General features: G+C 45.9%; 1 protein-coding gene across 1 annotated transcript; it reads left to right on the forward strand.

The window, feature by feature from the left end:
* The first annotated feature begins 6,403 nt into the window (after positions 1 to 6,403).
* Positions 6,404 to 26,157, forward strand: LOC119660533 (centrosomal protein of 120 kDa). Its single transcript, XM_038069162.1, has 11 exons — positions 6,404 to 6,623; positions 6,691 to 6,838; positions 12,509 to 12,650; positions 12,706 to 12,840; positions 12,897 to 13,085; positions 13,142 to 13,361; positions 13,424 to 14,640; positions 20,998 to 21,300; positions 21,358 to 21,506; positions 21,568 to 21,697; positions 25,797 to 26,157. Exons 1-10 carry the CDS (start codon positions 6,578 to 6,580, stop codon positions 21,695 to 21,697), a joined length of 2,679 nt encoding a protein of 892 aa, XP_037925090.1. The 5' UTR covers positions 6,404 to 6,577; the 3' UTR covers positions 25,797 to 26,157.
* The last annotated feature ends 433 nt before the right edge of the window (positions 26,158 to 26,590 follow it).

Genomic DNA, 26,590 nt, shown 5'->3' on the forward strand with positions numbered 1-26,590 from the left:
ACGATCCTACCCCGAGTAAAAGAGCAACCCTGAGCTCATCGATGGAGAACCTGAGTCTAGACTCAGATTCCCCACTCACTCAAGTGGGAACCAATCCAATTGGGACCCAGTCCTTAACGGACGAACCGAAGCAGGCCCCTTCTGTCAGCACTCATGACCTCAGGCTCCAATCGGCGCCACCTGCTGAGGCTAAAGTCTTGCCCATGGGTAAGCACCTGTTCACGGACAGCAAACCGCCTTCGGGCAAACAACCTCCGGGCAAACCGCCTTCGGGCAAACCGCCTCCGGGCAACGCACAACCCAAGAGCTGTGCCAAGGTTGAGGGGAAAGGAGCGTTCGGGGCACCTGCGGCGAAGGGGAAACCGAAGCGGCAGCGGTCCTCGGACGATCCTAACTCTTCGACACAAAAGCAGCAAAGAGGGCTCGGCCGGCAACCTGTATGACGACTCTAATCCATCCGACTACGATACTGAGCAGTGCGAACAGGAAACTCCTCCTAGCTGTAAGGACTGCGTCCGCGCAAGGCATTAAGCTTTGCTTTGAGTCGGTAGGTGTATACCGTATAATGTTACAGCTGAACTTTGACGACGAAGACACGAAAGAGTGGCTCAGGGAGTACTGCTCCTCCCTTAAGGATGTGTGGGAGGGTGCGCGACTAACCTTGAAAAGGGTCTCTGAGCTTCCATCGATCAAAAAGTGCTTTCTCTGGCTTCCAGAAGAAGAGCGAAATGGTGTTGGGGTTCTGGAACAACTTGGTGTACAGAACAACCTCAACACTTCCACCTGGTTGCTGCTAGGCAGCCAAACAGGAGAAAGAGCCGATAGTCCGGGAACTTTTCTCACTATCGGCGTTCCCGAACCCGATGTTAAGAAGGTTAGGGAAAAATCGGGCTGCCGGTTCTACTATGGGCTGGGGACCGTAACGTTACAAGTGTCGGCTCCTAAAACCATTGAAGGGGACATGCAGCCCTCGGCATCTTCATCTGAAACGTAGACGAGGTGCCACATTTCCCAAATAAATTTGCAGCATTGTAAAGCGGCGACTGCACTTATCAGTCGTCGGATCAATAGCTGCAAGACATTTGTATGCCTCATACAAGAACCGTGGGTTGTTGGTGGGGTAGTCAGGGGCCTAAACTTCCAGCATGCTGACCTATTGTATGCCAATGGAAGCGATCGACCCCGCACCTGCATGGTAGTCTCCAAAGACTTCCAGGCTAATTTGGTTAACGACCTATGTGATGGCAACACCACATCGGCTGAGCTAACCATAAAAAGTCAACAGGGAGATCGGAGAGTGGAGAGTATCAAACGATATCACACTCTCGGATCACAGACACATTGATTTCGTTATGGGCATGGATCCACCTCCACCCACTCCATTTCGGAATCCGAGGAAGACAGATTGAGTGATGTATCAAATAGAATTGAGCGCCCGAGTCACGATCTCTGGGGAAGCGCATCAAATCCATTCCTGGAATTGAGAAGACAACCCAGATGATCACAACTAGCATGAGAGAAGGTTTTGAAGAAAGCTGTCCACTTAAGATGCCAAAGAAGGGTAAAACACCATGGTGTAACTCGAATTTGGCAAAACAGAGAAGAATGACAAGGATGCTCCTCAATCGTGCTCTGAAGGGTGAATCAGGCACTAGCTGCAATCGCTATAAAGAGGCACAGAAGGCTCTAAAGAAAAGCATAAGGTCGGCTAAACGTTGTCGACGCTTCTGCGAAGAGACTAATTCTCTTGAGGCAACCTCAACGCTGAAGCGGATTCTGGTCAAAGAACGTAGCCAGAAACTGGGTTATTTACGTTTACAGAATGGGAAGTACACAGAAAACGATGAGGAAACGGCAAACCATTTGCTTGAAGTGCATCCAAAATCTAATCTCGGGGCTAACAGGTCCATACAGCCCTCAACCGAGAGACTGGAATCTGACATGCAAAGTAGTATCACTGGAGCGAGTAAAACGGGCATTTAACTCGTTCCATAGATACAAGTCTGCAGGTCCGGATGGCATCATCCCTGCGCTAGAGGGAATGGATGCCCTGAGTCTACACATTCGGAATATATATCATGCATGCCTAGCGCACGCTTATATTCCAATTAAATGGCGGGATGTGAAAGTGTTGTTCATTCCCAAACCAGGAAAACCCACCTACACAGACGCAAAAAGCTTTCGACCAATCAGCCTAACGTCCTTTCTGCTAAAAGGACTAGAAAAACTAGTAGATCGGTCCATAAGGGACACACACATGAGGCTGACAGACTGGCTCACCGAGGGTGTGGATCCACAATGGTGGGGCCTGAACCAGCTCTTGGAATCCGACCATCTACTGTCAAGTCTACTCTGAAGGGTGAAATTGCAAGGGTTCATGCAGCCGAGTAGAGAAATTTGGACTCTTGCCGGCAAGCGAAAATCCTTGTGAAGGAGCCTAGAGCCACTAGAGCGGCATTTTTGTTGTCTCTTAAGAAGTCGGACATGAAAACCCTAGTAGGGCTTTTGACGGGACACTGCTCCTTAAACTACCATATGGAAAAGATTGGGGTAGTGGTTTCGGCTATGTGCAACCAATGTGAAGAGAAAGAGAAGACGGCCCTGCACTTTTTATGCAGCTGCCCGGCATCCTCAGATCTCAGACGAAGACACCTTGGCAAGGTTTTCTTCAATGAAGAATCTCCACACTCTTTGCCTCTGGAGAATGTTCTCAGATTCGCTAAAGCCTGCGAACACCGTAGGCGGGAAGCCATTGAATAGGCAACTTACAGGGATAGTACGATGGGCCTAACAATGGCCTGAGTGCTCGGAGCTCCGGCTCCCCCCAGTTAACTAAACTAAACTAAGATTAAACCTGGGAGATCTTTCCGTTTGCCTCACTGTCGGAACTTGGTTCACGGTAGTGGAGGGTGCAGTTGTGTGCTTGGAGGAAGTGGTGAGCGAGGACGTTCACCTTTTCTGTGGGTGGGATATTTTGGGATAGGATCGCGTTTTGTTGGACTGACTTGCCTAAATGCGGGCAGGTTTTCCTGAGTTCCCTGTGTGTACCACGATTCAGTTCGGTGTTGGAGAGGCGGGAGATATTGGGTGTGGATTCTTTCGCAGATAGACCTGTCCAGTTCGCAGATTTCGGAGAGGAGGTGAGAGGATTGTGGAGAGTATCTATTTCCAAATAATCTCCGCCTGAGGGTCTTTTTGTAGTGAATATCGGTTAGGATGTAGTCGGGCAGGGTGATTAGTTTGATGCGAATGATTATGGCATCATGGTCGCTGATGCCGGGGACCGTTTCGAGAAAAGGAAAGGGGTTCGGGTTGGGAATAACAGTCAGGTTACTGCTAACCAGGAAGTGGTCTAGGTAGAATGGTAATACGTTCTGTTATAGGTTGGAAAGGCCGGGTTGACCATGCATCGAACCAGGACGGTTGTCTGGCATTGAGATCTTCGCCGATAATCAATGACCATTATCAACCGGGAGGGCGGTGTTGAGAAGCGCAGAGGGACTTGATGCGGAGAAAGTCGTGACTGTCGAGGGATTGGTTGGGACAGTCAACAGAAGCGACGAAGATCAAGGTTGATTGGAATTCGTAGGAGATTAGTGTGATTTCGATTGATTTGAAAGTATTGGGACGGCCGTTCCTCCACAGTTATTGCGGCTTTGAAGATTGGCCTGTGGTCGGTCAATCCGGAAAAGGTTGTAGTTGGGAAAGGAAGGATTGTATCTATAGTTCAACCTAGTTTCACATAGGAGAACTGTCCATTAATGGATGCCAAGATACCAACCATTGAGTTGAACATTTGCGAAAATTCTTACGATTTCCTGGCAAACTCGAGGATGTTTGGATTGGAGATGGTGGTGGGTTGGTTCACGCGGTTGGATGTACGGGAAGAGGTTCCGCTTTGTGCGGCGTCGGCGAAGGACACAGACGGACGGGTGAAGGCTGGATTTGTGATAGGGCGACCAGCAAAGCGGGACGCGCACGTTTTTTTGCGTTTCTCCTTGCTACCACCTGGACAAACCGTGGGAACTTTCTGTAGTTGGCGGGATGGTCGTTGCCCCCACAGTTAACGCACTTCGATGTCTGCTCGACCCCAGGACCGGATCTTGCTTGTCTCCTATTACTTGAAGGGTGCGATTTTTCCTTATTGCTCTATGATGCTGGTTTTACCTTAACCATAACACTCCTGCCGAATGTACTTCCAAACTCACATAGGAGCCTGTATTTTCGTTTTCGTTTCTTCGGCCCTTTTCCGACTCAGGCATAGAGACGAATAGTGTAACTGCTGATGCGCAATTACATCGTGATGGATGATGATCTGAAACTCGAACTAAACAGGGGAGCACTTTGAATCGGTGCATCGGCCCAGAACGGACTTAGAGCCAACGCGACTTTCGGGCATTGTAGAACGAGATGTCCACAATTTCAAATATAGCCTAAACGCCACCACAGTTTTCCAGTTTAGCTCTGCGTTGCAGGCTCATCTCATACCGAGTGATAATCTGCTTGATTACTTTGTCTCATGTGGGGAATTAACCACCATATTTAGAAGGGTAAACAATGAAAGATCATCCGGTATGAATGGCATTTACCAGACACTGTCATTCGTAATTATTGCATCTTGTTCAATAATTTATTGAACAATTCCTTCTTTCCAGGACAATGGAAGAAAGCCCGAGTGTTCCCGATTTGAAAGAAAGAAAGAAATTGTTCACATTCCTGCTCAGATCTTTTAGGACCTTTCGAGTATCTCCGCGTATATCGCATCTGGATGAGTTCGCACTTTTGCTTTTCGTTTCGCTTTTTTGCTGGTAACTTTAGTCCATCCATCATTTTCGTTCGTCTTGGGCTTCGCAACGCTGGTCGAGTTCACTACATTCGCTGTACGCTTTCCTCCTTCTGAGCTGTTGATGCTGGTTTTTAAAATGTCCTGTCCGCCTTTTTTTTTCTTAGGCGCCTGCTGATTATTTAGAGGATCCTCTTCTTTTTTTTTCGCGTGATTCGATGATAATACGGCTAAGCGCCACTTGGGTCGCATGTTGCATGTTGCATGCTGCACAGAGGTGTTCGGGGTATCCTTATTATTCTTTTCCTCCATCTGCGATCTATTATAGAGGACTCTAATAGTCCTAACCATATTCTTTATGGTTTGGTACGCGTTGTGCTTGTCCTTGATAAACCCGGACAGCTCAACTATTTTTGCTCCAAGGTGGGTGAAGAGTAATTCCTCCGGATCGGGGCTCTGTTCCCTATAAGCCCCGGCAGGGTTACTCCTTTTGTACGCTCCTTCAGTTTTGGCGTTTATTGACCTTGCCTGTACTTTATCCTTTATTGTCTTTGGCATTGGTGGAGATCTCAAAGTTGACGAGCTTCTTTTGAATGGATCCCTTTCTTGTTTCTGGAGCACCTCCTGCTGTTGCGCATCTTGAACATATGCGGTGGGTGTTATCATGGTTTTTGTTGTCCAAAAATCTGCCTTCAGTTCATCTTTGTTTGTTATTGTTACTGGTGCTCTCGGTAAGGTCGTACTTCGCTTGAACACTTCCTTCTGCAGACCCAAATCACTTGTAACATTATGTGCCAAGGTGGCTAAGTTGTCCACCCCCGAGGCACTGCGGTCGAGGGATATCAACGACCGGGAGCCCACTTGCTCACTTCCAAAAGCCGCCGGTACTGGGGTTCCGAGCCCCTGCACCGTAAGTTTCCTCCTTCTCTCGTCTTCCATGGTGGTTTTATTTTCTGGGTATCCTTCACACTGAACTATCACCTAAGGAAGCTAGGGATATCTACGGATATTGCCTGCATGTTTTGTGAGTAGTATAAAGTTTGAATCTTTCTACATTTTTGAAAAGAGAATAATAAACCAGTAGCTGAGACCACAAAACCGCACTAAGCTTAAGCTGTTAAATCCTTTTTTTATTTTTTTTTTATTTGAAAGTTCAATTAATATGGTAACGCTCTAGAAATCCACCATTCTTAGTTCATCTGAAATTTCCCTGCATTGACATTGTTCTGAGAGTCCTTCAAAATCCAACAAATGCTCTTATGCTCTGCAAAGACGGATTTGAGAGAGCGCACCAGTGATGTCATCGAGCGCTAAAAATTTGAATTTGAGTTAAATTTTTGCGTCTCTTGAAGATTTCGCGTTGAAATTGTATGAAAACGATGCAATCTGTTTCCACTCGGCCATGGTGAATATTCCGTTGCATCCTCCCAATAAGCTTATGTCATGAAACCGAGCAGAATTTGCGAAAATCGGCCGCCCTGCCGTTCCCAAGGTAACCGCCGTCCGCCCACACCAACATAACTCGCGAGTCGGTTTCACGCCGCGCCCTGTAAACAAAACAACGGTCAAATCCAGTTCACTGACAGTTGACAGCTATTCGTATTTGTTTACATGCAACTGTCGCCGATTGCTCGGGTTTTCCCAATCGCAACTATCGCATGGAATTTCTTCGTTTGTTTTTGGGTGGATTTTTTTGTAGAAAAATATTTTTATTAGACAATTTCCGTGTCCATCCTTGCTCTCCCATAGATTACCTTTCAATAGAGCAGTTTTGTATGTTGGGTTCCAGTCAGAATGGAGGAGAACGATGAGTTTATTATTGTCTTGCACATCGAGGAAGGTAAAGGGATTTTGAGAAAGTTTTGGAGTTTTAAGGGAGTAGTGAATGTAAAATGGTCACTTTGCAGGAGTTGGGCTCAATTTCAAGTGCGAGCATGTCATGGTGACCGCTTCGTTGGGCGGAAATAAATTGGAGACCGAAGTTACGGCCGCAGGACAATCAACGCAGTTCAACAGCAACTTGATATGGGAGACAGACAAAAAGTCAATTAAAAAGTGAGTCAAAAGCGATATCAACCATTATTAAATGTAAACTAAAGTGGCAGGCTGCGTCCTTCAAAGTCCGGATGATCAAACCCTTGTTATCCATGTTATTAGTTAAAAGGGGAGTGGGGAGTTCGAAATAAATTTCGAATGTTGTCGACCCCGCTGCGCTACATCACTCCGCCCCCAGATGAGACCTAGGGGTTTCAGCGACTGAAGTCGGAACTGAGGGAACGCGACGTTGATCTGGTGGCTTTAGCCTGGATAAGGAGACAGTCTTTTCCTGTCCCCCAATCTCGGACTGGAAGAAATGCTCTCCACGCTCGAGAACACGGTACGGGCCTTCGTGTGCATCCGTCCTGACCATGCGTGCACGTGTCCAGCACCCTGGGCGCGCAGGCAGGTGTGGACGAGTGTCGTGTGGGAAGTGTGGCTTTCATGTGGCGAAGGTTGTCTCTCAGCAGACGCAACAATCCCAAATCTGTGAGCCCCGATCTCTTGTCGAAGTCCGGAGCACTTGAGAGCCTTGGGTTCTCCCCGTATACCAGCTCCGCGGGGCTGGCAGCAAATCCCTCTTGGAGAGGTGTTTGGTGGCCAAGTAGGACGAGAGGCAAGACTTGAGGCCAGGACGGATCGTCTCGAGCTATAATGGCGGCTTTCAGGGTCCGGTGCCAACGCTCTAGCATCCGATTGGATTGCGGGTGGTATGCCGTAGTCCGCTGGCGTTTGAATCCCAGGAGTTTGCCTAAATCCGAGAAAAGGGTGGACTCAAAATGCATTCCCTGGTCAGTGATGATCACTGCAGGGACACCAAAGCGGGGATCCACTCTCGACAGAGGGCTTCGGCACAAGATTGCGCCGCAATGTCCCTCAGAGATGTTGCCTTAGGCCACCGCGTAAACCTGTCGATGACTGTGAGGCAATACCTGAAACCGTACGAGTCTCGCGAAGGGCCTACGATGCCTGGTGACCTTACACTTCTGGCATGAAATGCACTCTCTGGCCCAGGAGTTGATATCCTTATTCATGGAGGGCCAGAAGTATTTCTCGGTGACTAACCGATTTGTCGCCCTGATGCCTGGATGCACTAAGTCGTGAACCGCGTGAAATACGAGGTTCGAGCCGAAGACGGGCAACTCCCGAAATGTGTATTTGGGGTTGGATTTGAAGCTCTGAAGTACTGCGTCATCCTCCTGCGCTTTGGCGATAGTCGAGAAGTCGAGTGAGGCGGGGATGTTAACCCTGGAGACACGTGACAAAGTGTCAGCAACTATGTTGTCCATGACGGACACGTGCCGTATGTCGGACATGAACTGGCTTATAAAGCTCAGGTGTCGAAGCTGACGAGCGGACGCTTTGTCGGACTTCTGTTTCTAAGCATACCTGAGAGGCCTATGGTTCGTGAACACTGTGAAGGGTCTGCCTTCGAGGGAGAAGCGGAAGTACTTAATGCTCAAGTACGCGGCGAGCAGTTCTCGATCGTCGGTGCTGTAGTTCCGTTGAACGGGGTAACGGTTTAGAGAAGAAGCCCAACGGCTGCCAGACTTTATTCACCTTTTGGTGAAGAGCAGCACCTACTGCGATGTCAGGGGCATCAACAAGAACAGCTAGGAGTGCAGTTCTCGATCTAGGAGCTAGCTAGGAGTGCATCTTGTCGAGGAAATGCCAAGAGTGTAGCATCAGCCAGTTGTTGTCGGGATTTGTGAAACACGCGGACAGCCTCTTCAGACCGCACAATCTCTCGTGTGTCTTTTGTTTTGAGGCCAGACAAGTACGCGTTCAAAACGGACTGGTGTTGGGCGGCCTTGGGTAGGAAACGACGATAGAAGTTTAACATGCCCAAGAAGCTCCGAAAATCCTTTACAGTTTTCGGACGCGGGAAGCTTGAGATTGCTTGCACCTTGTTTGGGTCGGGCTGAATTCCGTCAGGGGAAATGAAGTGGCCGAGGAATCTCACCTGTGTCTGGAGAAACTGGCATTTATCAACGTTTAGGACTAAACCGACCTCAAGGAGACATTGAAAAATGCCCTCGAGATAGGCTAAGTGCTCAGACTCTGAGGAAATATACGAAACAGAAGTCGAGGTTGCACAGGATCGAGTGAATGAACCTTTGAGAAGGTTGCGCCGCATTGCACAACCCGAAAGTCATCCGTGTGAACTCGAAGAGCCCAAAGGTGTGTATATTACTGTCTTTGGGATGTCTTATGGAGCTACAGGGATTTGGCGATACGCCTTGATTAAATCCAAGGTCAAAAAGATGCTGCAGTTTGCGAGAAGATGCACAAAGTCATGGATGTGTGGAATGGAATATCGGTCAGGAACAGTTTGTGCGTTTAGCCTTCTATAATCCCCATAGGGGCGCCATTCGCCGTTTGGCTTAGGGACCATATGGAGTTGGGGAGACCAACAGCTGTCTGAAGGTCTGCAGATACCCTGTTGCATAAGTTGTTTGAATTCTTTCCGTGCAATAGCCAGCTTCTGGGGTGGTAGGGGACGCACCATTGAGAAGATAGGGGAACCAGTAGTTTTAATGTGGTGCTGCACATTTTGCTTCACTGGTTTAGGGAGACTACATTCGGTAGTAACCTGGCTGAACTTTTGGCGGAGTGCCACAACGCGAGAACCAGTAATGTCCTCTAAAGTACGGAAAGATTGTTGTTGGGATGAGATAAGATTCTGCCTGTCGAATTAAGGTTGGTTGTGGAGTCTATAACAGACCTTTTCTGCAAGTGCACTAGCAACCCATAATGACACAAGAAGTCTGTGCCTAAAATGGGGAAGCTGACATCCGCCAGGATGGATCGCCACGGGAACGTCCTACGCAAGCCAAGACTCACGTTCAGTTGCCTGTACCCGTATGTGTTAATACGAGAGGAACTCGCCGCTGCAAGTTTCAAAGATTAAGGGAACAGTTGGTGGTGCCGGGGTACGCGAAGAACCGAAACCTCCGCACCAGTATCTACAAGATAACTGCGCTTGCTGAGAGGGTCATAAATTGTTAGGCGACGTGGCGCTGCGTTCTGGGTGGCCGTCACCAAGACCCCCGACCTAGTTTTTTTTAAGTAGGCGCGAATTTACACGGGAGCGCACGCGAGGACCACCTGGTTACTCTTCGGAAGTCGTCGCAGCCAGAGCGACTTCATCAGGTCGTCGTCGATCGTGCTCCCACCCAATTGCCTCATTTCGCGAAGCAATTGGCTGGGAGTTCGATCGCCCAACGTCAAACCTGCCAGCAAGTGATTCAACTTAGCTGACTCACTTACCGAGAGGCGCCTGATTAGTTCCGTTTTAAGTAAATTGTCTGCCACCAGGAGGATGGTCTCCTCATCCAGGGCTACAATGTCATGGTTGAACTTGGTCGCGTCCGCTGTGATTCCGTACATCTGGAATTGCGCCTCCAGATGAACGAAACACAACTCCGGGTTCCTTCGCCAAAAGGGAGGGACGCGCGCAGCGAGGGCGATCACCTGAGGGTCTGATGGGCCTGCCACGTCTTTTTTGCCTAATGACATGACAAAAGCTAAGTTTAACGACGCGAGTTAAGTCGAGGACGCGGCTGTACCGAATTTTAGCAGACCCTAATTTGACGACGGCAGATCGCACCTCCAAATGCCCGTACGGAAGAGAAAAGAGAAATCACCGACGCACTCCGGAGCGGATGCTTGAAGCGCAGACCAAAATAAATAAAAAACTCGTCAAGTGAGCGGAACTCCATCGATGAATTTTTAGAAGAGAATATCGTCGCCGTCTCTTGCGGAGGTTCTATAATGATTATTAATGTTAACAAAAAAATGCAAAACGAATAATGACTTAACCTATTTAATAATAAAGTTTGTTGTTGATGAGGCGCTTGTTGATTATGTTGCTGCTGGTGGCTGTTAAGATGAAAATTTTATATATTGTACACGCTGCATCTGCAGTTGTTGCGGCTGCCTCCCACACGATTGTGCTTGCACAAACTGCAACTTTGTTGATGACACTGGAGATGTACTTGTGCAGTCGGGTGGAATTTTAGCAGCTGTTGGCATTTGCTTAACCGAACTCGACTGTGCGATGCAGCCTGTTGATTGATATAGGCATGAGAACCGCACCTTTCTTCAAAACTTCGTTTATTTATGGGCATCCGGTGCCCACGCGAACCTGCTGAAGTGGTCGCCATAGATTGAGGCGAAACAGCTGCAGCAGGCGGAGCAATGGTCCTGGTCGTCGTCGCGCCTAGACGTCGAACCGCCCCACGACTAGCAGACGTCGTGTCCATTACAAGAGCCCGACCCAGTCACCAAGTTAGACGACTCCCGCTGGTTATCCGTACCGGACCTCAAATTTCTCCTTCTTCTCATTATATGGATTTGCATTTTATACATAACTGCCAGGTGTGGGGATAACTACCTCAGTGAGTAATCTGCAAGACTGCAAAGTTCCTGCACTTTCTTCATCTACCCCCTGAGACGCTGAGGTGGTGTATAGCCATTCAGACTGAAGCTCCTCCTTTCACAACCGGGCTTGGGACCGGCTATGGCGGAGTTATTATTATTATTCTTGACTCCAAACCGCACTTTATAAAACGTATTTTTTAGTGCTTTCAGGCAGTCTATTTATGCGAAGCAGAAAAGTTTAGCAGTTCACCAGGGGTTGCTTCTCCTTGATAACTATCCGATTGTTCATGGGAATTCTGGGGTTTTCGAGGTGCGAGGATTGGGCGAGCTTCTCCTTATTCATGCAGATCCTCGGTTTCCTGGGAATCTTGAGCTCTACACCTTCCTGGCATCGTTGATCTTAGCGACGCACCAACCCAGAACGTCCCTGAAGAATTGGCTCTCAGATGCTGTGACATGGAACCCCGGATCAATTGAGAGGAATTAAAGCGGGGGTAGATGCTCCCTGTCCGCCTTTGCCGTCCAAGAGATGCACGATGACCATCTCAGACAATTAGGCCTCGTGTGCGTTTGAAGGTGGTTCTGGGCTTCTGCAAACCATATTTTGCTGTTGTATTCTTTGACAGCTGGTATTTAGTGATGTCGTTTTCATTCCGCCCGTCCATGTATGGCCTGCTGATACTGGCTCTTGAGCAGAACTCCAGTGAATCGCCTCTTCTTGGTGGTTTTCGCTGGCCGACATTCTTATCGGTCTTTGCTTTATGAGGTGCCCCAACGTCGATAGTTTCGGGTTAGTAGTAGTATGGCTGATACCCGCTACACCCAGTTCGACGACAGCGGTTTCCAAGCTGGAAACTACTAGTCCATCTGCCGTCCGCCCCTTGCTATGTATCATCAAAATTTTTATTCTATTGTTAGTTTTTTATTTTGTAATTTGGAATCTATGTCTTGTTCCCACGAGTAATCTCTGCCTAGCCCGCCTATCAGGGTATGGGTTTTAGTTGAAAGTTAAGGTGCCCAAGAAATTCAGAGTCCCCATACTAAGGACCCACGTAGCGTCGGCGTATGCTGTTTCACTTCGGCTTGGGGCCCTGTTAGCTTCTTTTCCAATGCAGAGAGGATGGTCCCCGGGCTATTGATTGGCAGGTGACTTATGATCCACCGTCAAGATGAAACATGAAAAGAACTTGAGGGTCATTGTGAAACTATTTATGTATTGTCTGTTTAGGTCTGATCACAGAAACTAAGGTTCCTTGAGTGTAAGGCGTCGGTGCCGATATTTTCTCATTAATTTTCTTATTTTAGGATGAAAACTGAAAACCTTCCCATCAAAGTCGAATGCTACAGTTCACTTATGAACAATGGACAGGAGGTTCGCAGTTTGATCGGATACATCCTGGTTCCTATTCGAGGGATACCCATTGTGCCGCAAAAGAAAGCCGTTAATGTTAGTGCCGATAAGTTCAATAAAATTTCAATTCTAAATTGCTTTGACTTTTCAGGCAAAACCTCATTGGCATAAACTAGTTGGTCTTAACTCTGAATGGCGAACCCAGAAGCCAGAATTGTTGCTTTTCGTCACAATTACAGACAAGAGTAACCTCGATGAAGACAGTGGTATGCTGAATGTTCAAAACGTGAGTGTTCGCAGCATGTGTGCTCCAGAGTGATGTTGCTTGTTTTATATTTCCAGACAACCACTGAGGGGCTAGAGTCAATTCATATTGAGCCCTGCAACACGGCTGACATGCTTACATCTCAAGGTGGACTCTATATAAAATTACTGCAAGACGAAGGACTCCTTCAAGTTGGCAACATGGACACGAACTGTGATATATTTATAGTAAAATTAATGTTTAAAAACGCTAGAAATTTGGAGCACGTACGAGAAATTTTATATTAATTTCCTGCATTATGTTGACAGTGGTTTAATTTCAGATTGTTAACCCAGAGGAACCGATGAATCAGCTATTTCGATTCCATTATAACCTCCTGGGAAGTCCTACGCATTGCTCTTTGATACCGAAGGGAAATGGCTTGTACTCGATTCAGGAAAAAATAGCCATTCACTTCCGAAGCTCCTTACGAAGCTTGAAGGAATATTTTCGGCGAGTTTTATATATTCCAATAGATTTGTATTACAACGACACGATAGTCGGTGAGTTTGTACATACACATTGCCTCCGAATTCTTGCTAGAATGATGTCAATTTCCTTTCAGGTCATGCTCGATTTCTATTTTCAAATCTCCTTAAAGCTGAGACTCTTCAAGAATTCGTTGCAAGCTATGGGGACAATGAAAATACCATGGAAAGCGAAGGCTCCTTTATGATTGAAACGCTCTTCGACCTTCCACCCACTGCACTTAAACCATATGTCGAATATGCTTTTGGTTTAAAATATCTCTCAACAACGAAAATCAGTAATTGCGAAGTTATTGTAGATAAACCACAAGTCGCTGAGTTTATAGACAACCAGGCTGGAGGTGATGTTTGTTTACAACACACTCTGGAACTCCCACCCACTGAAGATGTCGATTCAAAGCCCACTGGAAACGATCAAGAAGTGCGAGCGACTCGTAGTGATACAGAGTTGGTGTCAGCTCGAGAGGCTGAAATACGGAGTTCCCGGGGCAAGCAACCGAAACTCACCCGCTCCGAGCCTTTAATTCAATTCAATCCAGACAAAACCGACTTCGATACACTTCTAATGGAGAAGAACGAATCAAGACCCGCAAAAAATATTCCAAGAACGTTTAGCTTCAATTTGATCCTCCAAACGGTGAAGTTTACTAGGCGACCGGAAATTGGAATCTGGCAGATCAGTTTGCATCATCCGAAATCTGACACCACCTTTACTATAGCCAATATTGAGTTGACAGAGATCTGTTCGAATTTGATTGAATTCAGAGACTTAGAATTGCAATTGTTCTTTTCATCAACAACGGATGAAATCCTGGATTTAATCGAATGCGAGCCATGCGTTCTCACTATAAACGGACCACGAGGAGTACATGCGACTGCAGATTTAGACAATGAAATTCTTCTAGTTGGAACTAAAGAAAAACGGTCTGGTGTCATATTGATGGAAGATCAGAACGGCGAAAAGATAGCTATGGCTCATATTTTTGTTTATTTAGACGATCTCGGGCTGAGTTTTAATAGCCAAGTCAAAAGGTTGTCTAGCCTAACACAACAACCGCGCGCCTACATGGATGAGAATCTGGCCTACAAGATTGTCGAGGAGCTTGAAGAGTGGAAATTAAAGCAACAGGAAGTGTTTTTAGTAGAATTGAAACGCAAGGAGGTGGCTCATTTGGCTCATTTGACAGCGGAATGGCAAAAGCGGAAAAGCGAACAGGAGAATTTGTTAAGTGAAAAGCTAGAACAATGCTCAATGTTGACTGCAGCCCTCGATGAAGCTCATAAAACTTTGCAGGTATGAACTAGCTTATTTCATATAAATATCTTTTTCAAAGCTGAGTCCTAGTTACAAATTAGAATCGGCTTATATAAATGAATTGAGTTTTATTGAAATTTATTGGTCAGGGTGGCCCCCTTTTGGTGGTGCAATCTGGCAATGTAGTTCCGCCAATTGGAAACGCAATTTGCGCTCCAAAATGTCACAACGGAAACCCCGCGCTTTAATAATGCGCTTATCGGTCTCGACGAGGAGACGATCGGGCTAGTCTCGGATGTGTTGGAGGACTGCTCCTACGTCCAGCTAAAGGAGCAGCTCATACGCCGGCTGTCAGCAAGTGAGGAAGCGACTTTGGGCGACCATATCTCTAGCCAACTGTTTCGAAAAATGAGGCAGCTGGATGGGGATAAGGCCGGCTCAGAGCTTTTTAAATCGCTGTAGTTGCAGCGGCTCCCGGAGAGCACTCGCGCTATCTTGGCCTGCCCGGATTCGGGACCGCTGTGAAGTGTACGCACGCCCCGTGGTCGCAGAAAGGTGTAGGGACACATGTCGGGAAGTCGAGGACCTTAGATCAATGGTGACTACACTTGCGGACGCGGTCTCCACATTGACAACGACTGTGAGTACTTCACGTTTGGAAGTTAGATCTCGATCGAAATCACGGTCAAAGTCTGCTTTCCAAAAAGGGGCGTTCGGGTAGTCGCACCCTCATCAGCCCCGACAATTTGCTGGTAGCATCGTAAATTCAGAACTCAAGCAACTAAATGCACAATAATGTAATTTCAATTTCAATAAAAAAAACTAGGCTCCCTGGGCGTCTCGGCGTTGGCTACCCGAAGCGCAGTACCACGTCGGCTTACAATTTTCGACCTTCTGAGCAAAGGTTGCTTTTTGGTCGATACGGGCACCTAGGTTTCGATTCTTCTCGTACCTTCTTCTTCTTCTCCTCATCTAACTTAATATCACAAAACTTGCGATTGGCTGCCGCGAACTCCTCTCCGATTCGCACTTACTTCTACATACAGGTGGACGTGAGTCTCGGATTGCGCCGAACGTTTTCGTAGCCTCTACCTCTGATGTCACGAGACCACGGCAGACTTTGGATGATGCATTCGGAATTTGGACATAGTTGTCCGGTTCCGCCGCTGGACGTTTTCCTGATCGGTCTTCGTCCACGGCAATATTCCGAATGCATAAGCCAGTGAAAGGGATAGCGAATACATTCAACACGTTTATTTTATTCTTCCCCGAGATATGCGATTTCAGCACCAGCTTTACACGTCGCAGAAATTAGGACAACAGAGCATCCTTCAGATCATCAACTCGAGCATGGGTTCCTTGCAGAATTCTTAGAACTTGTAGAAGTCTGTCTCGGTCATAGCTTCGGTGTGGCGGTCACCCATGCTATGGCCGGCATGCAGCTCGTGATGACGTTTGGAGATGACTTGGATTCGATACTTGTCTAATCCAAACTCCGTCCGAATATCACGGCTGAACATGTCTATTATTCGCAACAGACTTCTAAGATGATCGTCAGTACCAGCACACAGCTTGATGTCATCTTAGTAGTCAAAAGTATGTCAAAACCATGCCCTCTAGCATCATTCAATAGCCATGAAAGGGGGTTCAGTGCCATACAAAATCAAAGGGGACTCAACGATGGAAGATGCTTCTCCGTATACGGGATGGGGGGGATGGGCTCTGAGGTAGCACCCCCAGATGTATGCACTGATAAAGTGGTATGCCACCGTTCCATGACTGCCGCCAAAAACTTTATTAGTTTCGGAACAATGCGATACAGATGTAGGACATCGACATGAGGGACGCTATCAAAAGCCTTGGCATAATCGATATAGCAACTAAAAAGGGTTTCTTTGGTCTCTAGTTGCTTGTCCTACAACTACCGAGTCGATAATGAGTTGCTCTTTGCATCCCCTTGACCCTTTGTAAGCAAGTAATCGGTCTTGTGTCTGCGGGGAGCTGCACCGTGTCCTTCTTAGGGATTAGGTAGTCAATCCCCGCAGTGAGGAAGGGTGGAAATTTCTCCGGCCGACTCATGACCTTATTTATACTATGTGCCAATCGACTGTGTACGCTGGTAAATTTCTTATACCAGAAATTCTGCACCCGATCCAGATCTGGGCCCCTCCAGTTCTTCGAGCTGTTTTTGGCTCGTCGAACTCCCTCTTCGGTAACATCCGGAAAATTCATGCCAGGCGTATAGGCATGGCGAGTGCCTTCGGCGGTGATCCACTCATTTTGCTGGGCGGGTGGACAAAGTTTCTGCTTTAGTGTGTCCAGAATTTCAACTACGGGTGTCTCACTGGGGATGGCATGGTTCCGGTAAACGCTCTGCACTTTATTTCTCACCCGTCGGCATTGTCAGTGCTGATCCGGAACAGTCTAGCAATGTCCTACCTTAGTGAGTCTCGCCGACGTTCTAGACGAATTTCATCCCATTCATCCCAAACCTCAGCGGAAACCTCAACTGGACGGTGGAGAAGAGTGTTTCGGCGAGTACTGAAACTGTTGTCTGCAGTGTCACCTCTCTCACCAGTTTCCGCGATGACCGCACCTAGACGTCGAACCGCCCCACGACCAGCGATTTCGATGACATGCTGTCCATTACGAGAGCCCGACCCAATCACCAAGTCAGACGACTTCCGCCGGTTATCCGTACCGGACCTCAAATTTTTTCTTCTTTTCATTTTTGGTGGTGCATTCTATCTTTAGCTGCCAGGTGTGGGGATAGTTTCCTCAGTGAGTAATCTGCAAGACTGTAAAGCTCCTGCACTTTCCTCACCTACTCCCTGAGACACTGCGGTGGCGTACAGCCATTCAGACTGAAGCTCCTCCTTTCACAACCGGGCTTGCGACCGGCTACGGCGGAGTTTTTTTTTAATTTTTCCGGATATTGTCAGGGTTTTTATTGAAATAATAAAACTTGTTTGCATTGATGAAGGGAACAAGTGGTTCCCGAAATATCGGTATTTGCAAGAATAAATACCCACACCAACGAAAAAGAAACAACAAGTTTTATTATTTCAATTAATTAATCGTTGGAAACACCGCATAATTTCACTCTGAAGGGTTTTTATTATTATCCAATTTTCTGTGCTATAATTTTTTATTTCTACAGTCACGCTGAAAATCCCCAATTTTACCACAATTGTAACACTTTTTATCGGTTTGAATGTTATGAATCCGCGACACATTTCTATCCGTAAAGTCCTTTTTCACTGAAGGTCTGACTAACACCAACTTTTGTTCCTCTTGAGCAAGCCGACTAACTTCTTCAAGAGTCTTCGGTTTCTGGGTTATTACGTACATTGTTAGCTCCTGTTTCAACCCATTAATGAAAACAGTGAGCACTTGTTCCTCAGTTTCGCCTTGAGAGCATCCCAATTACCGAATTCTTCATGTAAAATTATTGTTTGTGCATTGCCACACAAAGAGTAAAGATGACGCTACTTGTTGGCTGCCCTCGCTAAAGGAAGACAACTTTCACAAATTAAATTTCCATCGTTGGGCAGATCTGCTTCCCACAGGCTAAAGATGGACTGCCTTGATGGCTGCCCTCGTTTTCTAGAGGACAACTTTCTCCAAATTTCCCACGTTGAAGGCGATTCTATCACCTTTGTTTTTTATTTGTTTCTGAGCCTAGTTCGCTCCGGGTGAAGTTTATCAAAATTTCACTTGGGAAAACTCGCGACGATCCCACCGCTGCCACCAGTTAATTTTGTTATGGGAACTGAGTTGTGAAAACGAAATTTTCTCACAGTGGCATTGCACCTGATATGGTACTGAGTTTCCAGAAATTCTAGGAACGCCTCTAACTTAGGTACGTCCATTGTGGCGCCAATTTTTCGTTGTCACTCTGCTCTAGGCTCTGGATCAAACTTGTTTTGCAGAATGAACATAATGATTGCGTCGAATGGGTCGACTTCCAGGTCTTGGAAATTCGTAATAAGCCCGTTGGCCATATCGATCATTTTTTTCGGCGTTTACTGCAGTTTTATATTCGAAAACTGGGCCAAAAGTGGCTGGACAATAATGCGCTTGTCGTATCTCTTTGCCAAGAGATCCCAAGCTGCGAAATAGTTGTCATCTGATATATTAAGATGCTTAATTTGCTGCGATGCGTCTCCCTTTACAGATGCCCGAAGGTAGTGTAGCTTCTGTACCCCGGACAATCTGCCGTTTTCGTGGACACGAAACTTGAAGAGGTCTCTCAATGAAATCCAATTTGGGAAAGTTCTACAGAACGTTGGAACCTTAATCCGTTCCAGTCTGACCGTATCTGGCTCTGCTGCTTGTAAGGTTCCATCTGCTGAATCGTTGGGGTGTCCCGCTGGCCTCTTGAACTCCAACAGTCTTTCCGCAAATTCGATGCTTTACACGTCGCATTCTGCCGTGGCTTGTTCGTATTCTGTTATATCATCATCATCATCATTAACACCACAATAACTGGTGTCCGGTCTAGGCCTTCCTTAATAAGGAACTCCAGACATCCCGGTTTTGCGCCGAGGTCCACCAATTCGATATCCCTAAAAGCTGTCTGGCGTCCTGACCTACGCCATCGCTCCATCTTAGGCAGGGTCTGCCTCGTCTTCTTTTTCTACCATAGATATTGCCCTTACAGACTTTCCGGGTGGGATCATCCTCATTCATACGGATTAAGTGACCCGCCCACCGTAACCTATTGAGCCGGATTTTATCCATAATCGGACGGTCATGGTATCGCTCATAGATTTCGTCATTGTGTAGGCTACGGAATCGTCCATCCTCATGTAGGGGGCCAAAAATTCTTCGGAGGATTCTTCTCTCGAACGCGACCAAGAGTTCGCATTTTTTTTGCTAAGAACCCAAGTTTCTGAGGAATACATAAGGACTGGCAAGATCATAATCTTGTACAGTAAGAGCTTTGACCCTATGGTGAGACGTTTCAAGCGGAACAGTTTTTGTAAGCTGATAACAACCGTGCGCGAATTTCATCATCGTAGCTGTTATCGGTTGTGATTTTCGACCCTAGATAGGAGAAATTGTCAACGGTCTCAAAGTTGTGTTCTCTTATCTTTATTCTTACCGTTTGACAAGTGCGGTTTGATGTTGTTGGTTGGTTGGTTTTCGGTGCTGACGTTACCACCATATATTTTGTCTTGCCTTCATTGATGTGCAGTCCAAGATCTCGCGCCGCCTGCTCGATTTGGATGAAGGCAATTTGTACGTCTCGGGTGGTTCTTCCCATGATGTTGATATCGTCAGCATAGGCTAGTAATTGAGTGGAGGATCGTACCTCTTGCATTTACCTCAGCATCACGGATCGCTTTCTTCAGGGCCAGGTTAAAGAGGACGCATGATAGGCATCCCCTTGTAGACCATTGTTGATATCGAATGGTCTTGAGAGTGATCCTGCTGCTTTTATCTGGTCTCGCACATTGGTCAGGGTCAGCCTAGTCAGTCTTATAAATTTCGTCGGGTTACCGAGTTCTCTCATGGCCGTGTACAGTTTTAACGTGGCTATGCTATCATAGGCGGCTTTAAAGTCGATGAAGAGATGGTGCAACTGATGTCCATATTCCAACAGTTTCTCCGTCGGCCTAGCAAGATAGCGGAATTATATACTGCAGCAAAAGTTCCTTGGTTTGAGCCAAGTTCTGTTTGGCTGAAAGATGGTTGTCTTCGCAAGTCTTCCATTTTCGATGGAGTACTTCCAGTTTTGTTTGAGGATAGAGCTCGCTGTGTCGAGTCTTCGCATCCTTCTTGAAGATCCGTATGACCTTGAGGAACTCCTTCAGATTGTGCTTCTGGAGGACGGTGATGGCCGAATCCGTTCCGCTGCTTGTTGGTATCACGCTGCTCTCATGGTACAAAAAGTGGAGGTGTCGTGTTGAGCCTATGAGCCCGTTGTTAGAGTTTGTTTGGATGTATTGCAGAAGTTCCTGCTTCACGAAGTGCCGCTATCACCTTCGAGATGATTCCAATTGCCAACGAAGTAGTTTGTTGAAAATCCTTAGTCGCTTTTAGAACTTCCTTCGCAATTGCGATGATCCACTTAACTGCGTCGACTCTAATATAGATGTTCGCAACGTAGCGTAAAAATTCGGCGTCTCCAGATGCCGGATCCGGCTCGATGGACCAAAAAATATTTCGAGTATCGGAGTATCTATCATGAACATTTTGCCGTCGAGCGAAAACTGTTCGATGATCTGCTTCTCGAACACTACCTATTTATAGCATCTGCTATCCTTGGCGTTGTGAGAGACCTCCACACACAATAGGCATTTTAAGGGGCATAAGACTCACAATGTTCTATTGATTATTCTGTGTCTTATTTCCTCAAGAAAATCGTTTTCCTTATTGCATATATTCTAGGAAAAAGGAGTCCACCAGTTAGAACAGGAACGTGTGATATCACAGATGAAAGCAGAGCTAGAACAAAGTTACTCCGAGAGTCTACTGGAGCTTCGCGAGAAGGCGCACCGTATCGAGGAGGATATGGCTCATCAACTGAAGCTTCAAGAGCTCAAATATCGGGAAATGGAAATGACTAAAAACTTAATTGAACACGAAAATGGAAAGCTGAAAACCGAAATTAATGAATTGGAGGCAAAAATTGCAGATATGAAGCAGAGCTTTCTACCGAGAGAACAATTGGCTGGGTTGTTCCAAGATCTGGTAATATATATTTTCAGAATAAATAGAAATAGTCAATAACAACTTCCTACTCAACAGCGAATCCTTAGCGAACGTTTAGATGAGGTTCAGAAATCTAAAAACTTTTACAAGGATCAATGGGCGAAAATAATTCGTGAAGTTCATAAAATGAAATCTGAAAATCTACACCAAATGGAGTTACAATTGAAACACAGTCGTTCAATGGGGTAGGAAGCATTTTGTAATTGTAAATTTAACATCTATTAATGAGTTTTGTTTTTGGTTTAGGCTTAAAGAGTTTTTAGCATCTGAACATGAAGAATTGGTTTCTGAACGGGAAGAGCTCGATTTTATCAAGGAGGCCTTGTGTTCGGACTGTGAATCAGAAGTGGAACAGACTGTGAGGGAGATAAATTAGGTGGGCATTGATTGTAGATAGCTTGGCTTGAATTAAATGCAGAAAAGTACTGTTCATTCACCAAAAGTTCCCTGTCTAATCAATCGTTTGTAGCACATCTTCTTCTTTTTCTTCAGCCTTTTTCCCGTTCACCAGCGGGGTCGGCTCGCCGTGATCGGTTTCGCCATTTGGCTCTATCGAATGCCTGCTTTTAAATCCCCATCAAGCGTATTAAGTCACCGTTGTTTCGGCCTGCCTGTTGGTCGTTTACCATCGGCTTTGATGTTCAGACCAATCTTGGCAAGTGAATTCTCGTTAGCACGAATTACATGATCATACCATCGAAGACGCCTCACTCGCAACTTTTTCACGATCGGTGCAACCCCATAACGATCGCGGATATCCTCATTTCGGATATGATCAAAACGTGTGACGCCACTAGCCCAACGTAATATCTTCGTCTCCATTACCGCAAGACGTCGTTCATTGTCTTTTATAGTTGGCCAACACTCAGAACCATAGAGAGCGACAGGACGGACGACATTGTGGTAAATTTTAGATTTAAGACGTTCGTTGATACGTCGATCCGAGGTATTTAAATCGCTCAGTTTTGGGCCGCTGACAGTGATTGTGCCTGTTCCATGGGGATCGGTCGTCAAAAATTCAGTTTTATTTAGATTTAATCTGAGACCGTGTTGCATGAGGCGATCATTCCATTTTTGGACAAGTTGCTCGAGATCATTTTTGCTTTCAGATGCTAGGAAAACATCATCTGCATAAAGCAATGTGTAGAGCGCTGGACGTTGGATATCCCGTGTGACGGTGTCCGTAACAAGAAGAAAGAGGAGTGGTGAAAGGGCGCTTCCTTGATGAACACCAACAGAGACACGAAGCGGTTTTGATACACCCGCCATATTTTGAACTTTACTTTTCGGATCGTGGTAGAGCAATTGAACCCAGCGCACGAGTTCTTCTGGCACTAGGTTTTGTCATAGAGCATATCAGATGAATTCGTGTGGCACACGGTCAAACGCTTTCTCTACATCCAGAAATGGAATGTAAAGAGGGCATTGCTTCTCACGGTGTTTCTCCATGAGTAACCGCGCAGCGTGTATTGCTGGACTACCTTTCTTTTTCCATATTGGAACTGTGGTACTTTCTTGCCAATCAGATAGTGTTCTTCGTTCCTGAAAAACCCGATTAAAGAATTCATTGAGCCACAGTGTTGGGTCCGAGCTCTTCGCTTTCCAGAGCTCAGATACGATTTCGTCAGGTTCTGTAGCTTTCCCCGATTTCATTCGTTTCATTGCCTCCTCGACTTCAGTTGTCCTGACAGTGAAGCCCATGGTGTTTTACGTAGGCACCTGTCGTGAGACTTAATCCTACGGTCCTCTTAAGACACGGATTGATTTTGTGACCACAATCAGAGCCCCGCTGAGACAAGCTACAACGGTACCAATCTATACCAAGTGCATGGCTTAGAATTCATACTGGTGGATGCAAGAATTACGTAAATCTCTACCGAACTATGGAGTACGGCTCCCGTGTTGATACGCAACACCACGTCGAGGCCCGAAGGTCTCTTCTCGCTTGAGCATAACCACAACCACCATGAAACTCCCACTAGGGGGGGGCAACCGCAAATAACCGAGCTGTCCTCACATACAACAGGAGTTCACCCGAAGTATGTGAGTCCAGGGGCTTTCCCGGTTCCCATGGTACCAGTATACCCCTGGTAAGGTTTCGTGACCAATTTGCCACTTCAGATGAGTCCCCGTGCAGACTCGGGTCTGATCCCCTTAATTAGACCTTTGGAGCATTCGCCTACTGAATCACGGCCGGCAAACCAAAGTGATTACAGCGTCTCCCGGTGGCACCACTATGGAGGTTCTCCTCGGCCACTTGATTTTGGTTTGGCCGATAGGGTTGCCGCCCCATCTTCCTCGCCGCCACCTCTGAGCACCAGTTGTCCTGACAGGTAGAACTGGAGCAAATATCGGCGATGATTGTAGAAGTGGAACATGAGCAAATTCTTCAGTTGAAATCTGCTCGAAGTATTCTCACCATCTATCCGTTGCGGCTCGACCGTTGGTAAGCAAAGTAACGTTCTTGTCATTAACGCAACAGAAGTGTTCGATATCCTGCGTACGTTCATTACGGCTTTTAGCAAGTCGATACAGATCTCTTTCGCCATCCCGAGTGTCCAGTTTATGGTAAAGATTTTTGTAATGATCGACTCGGGTGACCGCGATCGCTTTCTTTGCTTCCCGGGTTTGCATTCTTATAAATTTGCCAATTAGGAGGCGTTTTATCATCGATAAATTTGTGGTAGAGGCGTTTCTTTTCATGGACCTTCATTTCAACATCATCATTCTAAACCCAAGTATCTCGGTTGATGTACCGCTTACCCGGCTTGGTGACTCCGAGGGTTGCAGAGGCTGCTTTGTGGATCGTGTCTTTCATTTGGTTCCATGATTCTTCCACATTCGTAATGGTCAGTAATCGTGTGAGTGAGATCATTTCGAGATCATTCACGAAATCGTGCGTTTCTCACGCTGTTTTATTGGTGGCTTAATTCGCCGGACGGCAATCAACGGCCGATGTTGAGGTGCGATGGTCTCATAGGGAACGGCTTTGCAATCAGTAACAGTTGCAAAATGTTGGAGTCTTATGAGAGTGTAGTCGATTTGCGTTTTGCTGTTCCCACTATAAATGTAGATGAGACAATCGTTTGATGAACCATGTATTCATAAGTACAAGGTCATGGGTGTCTGCAAAATCGATTATACGCTCGCCACCCTCATTGTGCGCTCCGAACCCCTTTCCCCCGTGGCACCTGTTACCATCTGCCTTTTCACCCACATGACCATTAAGGTCGCCGGCAATGATCATATAGTCGTCAACAGGCACGTGACAAGTCTTTTCATCGAGAAGTTGCCAAAAGACATCTTTCTCGGCATCTGGTCGACCTGTCTGTGTTGCGTACGCGGTGAAGAAGTGAATAGTGCGATCAACTGATATAATGGTGAGCTTCATCAGCCGATCATCAAATCGGTTGGCTTCTTTAATGGCATCACGGAAACCCTCTGAGATGGCAATGCCAACACTATATTGAGTGTGTGGGTTACCAAAATAGAGAAGTTTATAACCAATATTATCGTGTTCGCGCTCAATATCTCAGCTTTTAGCACCAGACCATCGGGTTTCTTGCAGAGCGCAGATATCAATGCGCCTTTTCCGAAAGGCTCTTGCGAGTTCCTCGGTCTTTCCAGTTAAGGTACCAACATTTAGCGTGCAGACAAGTATTTGTTTTGTTCGTTTTATTCGGACTAACTTGCTTACGTCAACGAACCTTGCCCATTTCTCGACAGGACCGGGGCCCGTTCTGCCGCGTCGACTTAGGTGGACGCCCTAGCATTTCTCCGAGGCTTGTCACTCAATCCAATCATCTTGTTTGTAACGATATTGTAAGCATTTTCTTGGTGGCGGGACCTGTCACCAAGAGAGATCAGGTGGGATTTAGCATAGTGGAATAACTCCAATTATACTCTATTTGTCTCTTTCCCTGATCTCAGGATTTTATTTTTGTTTTACTGAGGATAGTACAGAGTACGTTGCCTCAAACCCTCCTCCTTTACCTGGGCTTGGGACCAGCATACTATCTTAATAGCATGGCGGAGTTAATCGTTTGTAGCTGTACATGATTATTGAATAATCCTTGTGGTGGTTGTTATCGACTCCAAGTAAAATTGCAGTGTTGACTTGCAACGATTTTTCCAGAATACAATATTCGAACCGGGATCCGCATTCATCATTGATTATAGAGTAATTATTCCGATTTATCATCGAAATTGGTCAGTTTCATTTCATTTCTCTTTGCCACATTATGAAGAGTGCGTTTTATAATGGCAGCATCTAGAGCAATAGATGGGATACAAAATCGTTTTGTGTTCCATCAAATTGTTCGTAGAGCGTTAATGAGCCAGACATGTAAACATTTAATCCGGGTCAATGGGTAATTGCCATAATTAATTGGCGTGAATGGATAGTACTCATCAAAAATACATCTGACTGAATTATAGATGAATTTTCTGAATATAATTTCAATTTATACTTGCAGATCTCACCTAAGGAGGATAGTTAGTTCTCAAATTGGGCAAGTCTGGTCAATATTAATTGTGAATGTCATCATTGAAGATCGGTTGGGATGAAAAGATTAAGATCGGTTGGGGCGAAATAATTTCCAAATAGTAACAAAATGTAAATTTTCTGTAACTAGCCAAGTGAACGAGATTTCTAGTACAACAAAAAAATAAAAGAGGCTTCACTTTTTTTTTAAATTATTTATTTTGTTAGAAAAGTTCTGTTTGTTTTGATAAGATACTGAAACACATTGTTTGATTCAAATGTTAATAAAAACCAAAACAATTGATTGTTTTGTGCATAGAATGAAAATATAATTGTTGATATTGATAAATCATTCAAAAAGTTTTTTTTCTTTATTCAAAGAAGTCGATTATTTGAAAATTTCCATAAGAAATGATCGGTGCTACCCTGGTCAATTGAATTCAATGGCACCACCTCCGGAAATGATGCGGTAACGATTATGACGACAATCAACAGGACAGGTTGGTATATATGAGGAAATGGTACTACTTTATTGAAGATGCATGTTGCCTTATCAATCTTCACAAGTGATAGAATTCACTGCTAAGAGGAAGATATTCCTCGAATTCAATGATTCTGGAAAGAAAATCAGCCTGAAAAATAGTAAGAAGAAAACTAAATTCACGCCATTAACGGGAACCCTAATATCAACACGACATATCTCTACTATCTCGTCGTAAAGCGTAATCAGTAACGAAAATCTTGTAGAAACCTCTAAGCCCAAATCAGCACCGCGGTGAGTGGTTG

The sequence above is a fragment of the Hermetia illucens genome, chromosome 6, assembly GCF_905115235.1.
Source record: "Hermetia illucens chromosome 6, iHerIll2.2.curated.20191125, whole genome shotgun sequence".
Classification (NCBI taxonomy): domain Eukaryota; kingdom Metazoa; phylum Arthropoda; class Insecta; order Diptera; family Stratiomyidae; genus Hermetia; species Hermetia illucens.